The 1406-nt window shown below is 31.2% G+C and overlaps 1 protein-coding gene across 2 annotated transcripts; it reads left to right on the top strand.

Moving 5' to 3' along the window:
* Positions 1–7: 7 nt before the first annotated feature.
* On the top strand, positions 8–1197 carry LOC109592932 (Fanconi anemia group A protein homolog). Of its 2 annotated transcripts, XM_020008236.1 has the most exons (7): positions 8–152; positions 299–348; positions 498–580; positions 641–727; positions 799–950; positions 1009–1028; positions 1077–1197. In XM_020008236.1, the coding sequence occupies exons 1-7, from the start codon at positions 33–35 to the stop codon at positions 1102–1104; spliced, it is 540 nt and encodes a 179-aa protein (XP_019863795.1). In that variant the 5' UTR covers positions 8–32; the 3' UTR covers positions 1105–1197. The 2 variants fall into 2 exon arrangements, with proteins under 2 accessions (XP_019863795.1, XP_019863794.1); XM_020008235.1 differs by having other exon boundaries at positions 1009–1197.
* Positions 1198–1406: the final 209 nt, after the last annotated feature.

A 1406-nucleotide genomic window follows, 5' to 3' on the forward strand; every position in this document is an offset into this window, starting at 1 on the left:
TCTCAATGGCTGAAGTTGAATTAAATGACATAATGTCTTCATTTGAGGCTAACAATTGTCAGACTATTCCTAATAAACTGTTGGAGTATCAAATGTTCAATCAGCCTTACTATACTGGAAGGATACTGAGATTATTATTAGCTCCTAGACAAGTGAGAAAGAAAGAGAGATTTTACTGTTTATATTGCTGTATTACATGTATATATTATTATTGATATTATTATTGTTAATTGTTATTGTTGATATATTACTGTTAATATTGTTGAATATTTTAATGATTATTTTAATTTTTGGACAGGTTCCTTCACCTCTTGATACAAGGGAAAGACTCATTGAAGCACTTAAGAAGTACTAAAGAACATACGTGTACATGTACATGTAATAAGTATACAATTGTAATAGTGTACATGTACATGTACAACTAATAGTGTATAATTAATAAGTGTACATATATGTACATGTTAATGTTATTTTGTTGTTTGTTGTTGTGTTTTTAGAAGAGATAAAAGTCACCAGTCTATGTTTGCTAAATATGAAAGAGAATGTAAAAAGTTAAACAACTCAACTAGTAATGGCGAAGGTACTTGCACATGTATAAATTATTATTATTTATTTATTTATTTATTTATTATTCTATTAGGATCTAGCTCCAGTAAGATGTTGCTGATGTATTCTCCATTAGAAGAGAAGCTGGAGAGACTGAAGAGACACTATGAGGACAATGAAGGTAAGGGATAGAGAGAAGAGAAGAGGAGCTATGGATAATGGATTATTATAAATTATTGTATTATTTTCTAGATCAATTAGGTCCAATTTTCTCTCAAGTTTCCACTGCGATTAATCAAGTAGTCAGTGACATTAAGAAATCAATCATTAATAATAATGATAAATCATCAAAGAAACACAATGGAGACATATGCAGTCCAGGACTGAAGGAATGGGAAATACAGGTATGAAGTATGGGAGCATGGGAGTGGAAATTTTAGGTGGCTATTGAATTTTTTTCAGGTGGTTGAGTTACTATTGAAGTATGTTACTGAAATTATTATTAAAATATCATTACCACTCCATGAAAGTGAGGCTGACATTACTGATAAACAGTGAGTAGTGAATACTAAAACACAGACCAGCATACTAAAATACAGACCAGCATACTAAAATACAGACCAGCATACTAAAATACAGACCAGCATACTAAAATACAGACCAGCATACTAAAATACAGACCAGCATACTAAAACACAGACCAGCATACTAAAATACAGACCAGCATACTAAAATACAGACCAGCATACTAAAATACAGACCAGCATACTAAAATACAGACCAGCATACTAAAATACAGACCAGCATACTAAAATACAGACCAGCATACTAACTAATACAGAACTGATTGCGAGACTATA

Source organism: Amphimedon queenslandica, unplaced genomic scaffold (assembly GCF_000090795.2).
Source record: "Amphimedon queenslandica unplaced genomic scaffold, v1.1 AMPQUscaffold_3444_Cont24562, whole genome shotgun sequence".
Classification (NCBI taxonomy): Eukaryota; Metazoa; Porifera; class Demospongiae; order Haplosclerida; family Niphatidae; genus Amphimedon; species Amphimedon queenslandica.

What these genes read in the sequence shown, in the direction of transcription:
- LOC109592932 (XM_020008235.1), top strand. Translation starts at nt 33, where the DNA reads ATGTCTTCATTTGAGGCTAACAATTGTCAGACTATTCCTAATAAACTG. An exon ending in CTCAACTAGTAATGGCGAAG is followed by an intron (nt 581 to 640) that starts GTACTTGCACAT and finishes TTATTCTATTAG; the next exon opens with GATCTAGCTCCAGTAAGATG. An exon ending in TGAAGGAATGGGAAATACAG is followed by an intron (nt 951 to 1,008) that starts GTATGAAGTATG and finishes AATTTTTTTCAG; the next exon opens with GTGGTTGAGTTACTATTGAA.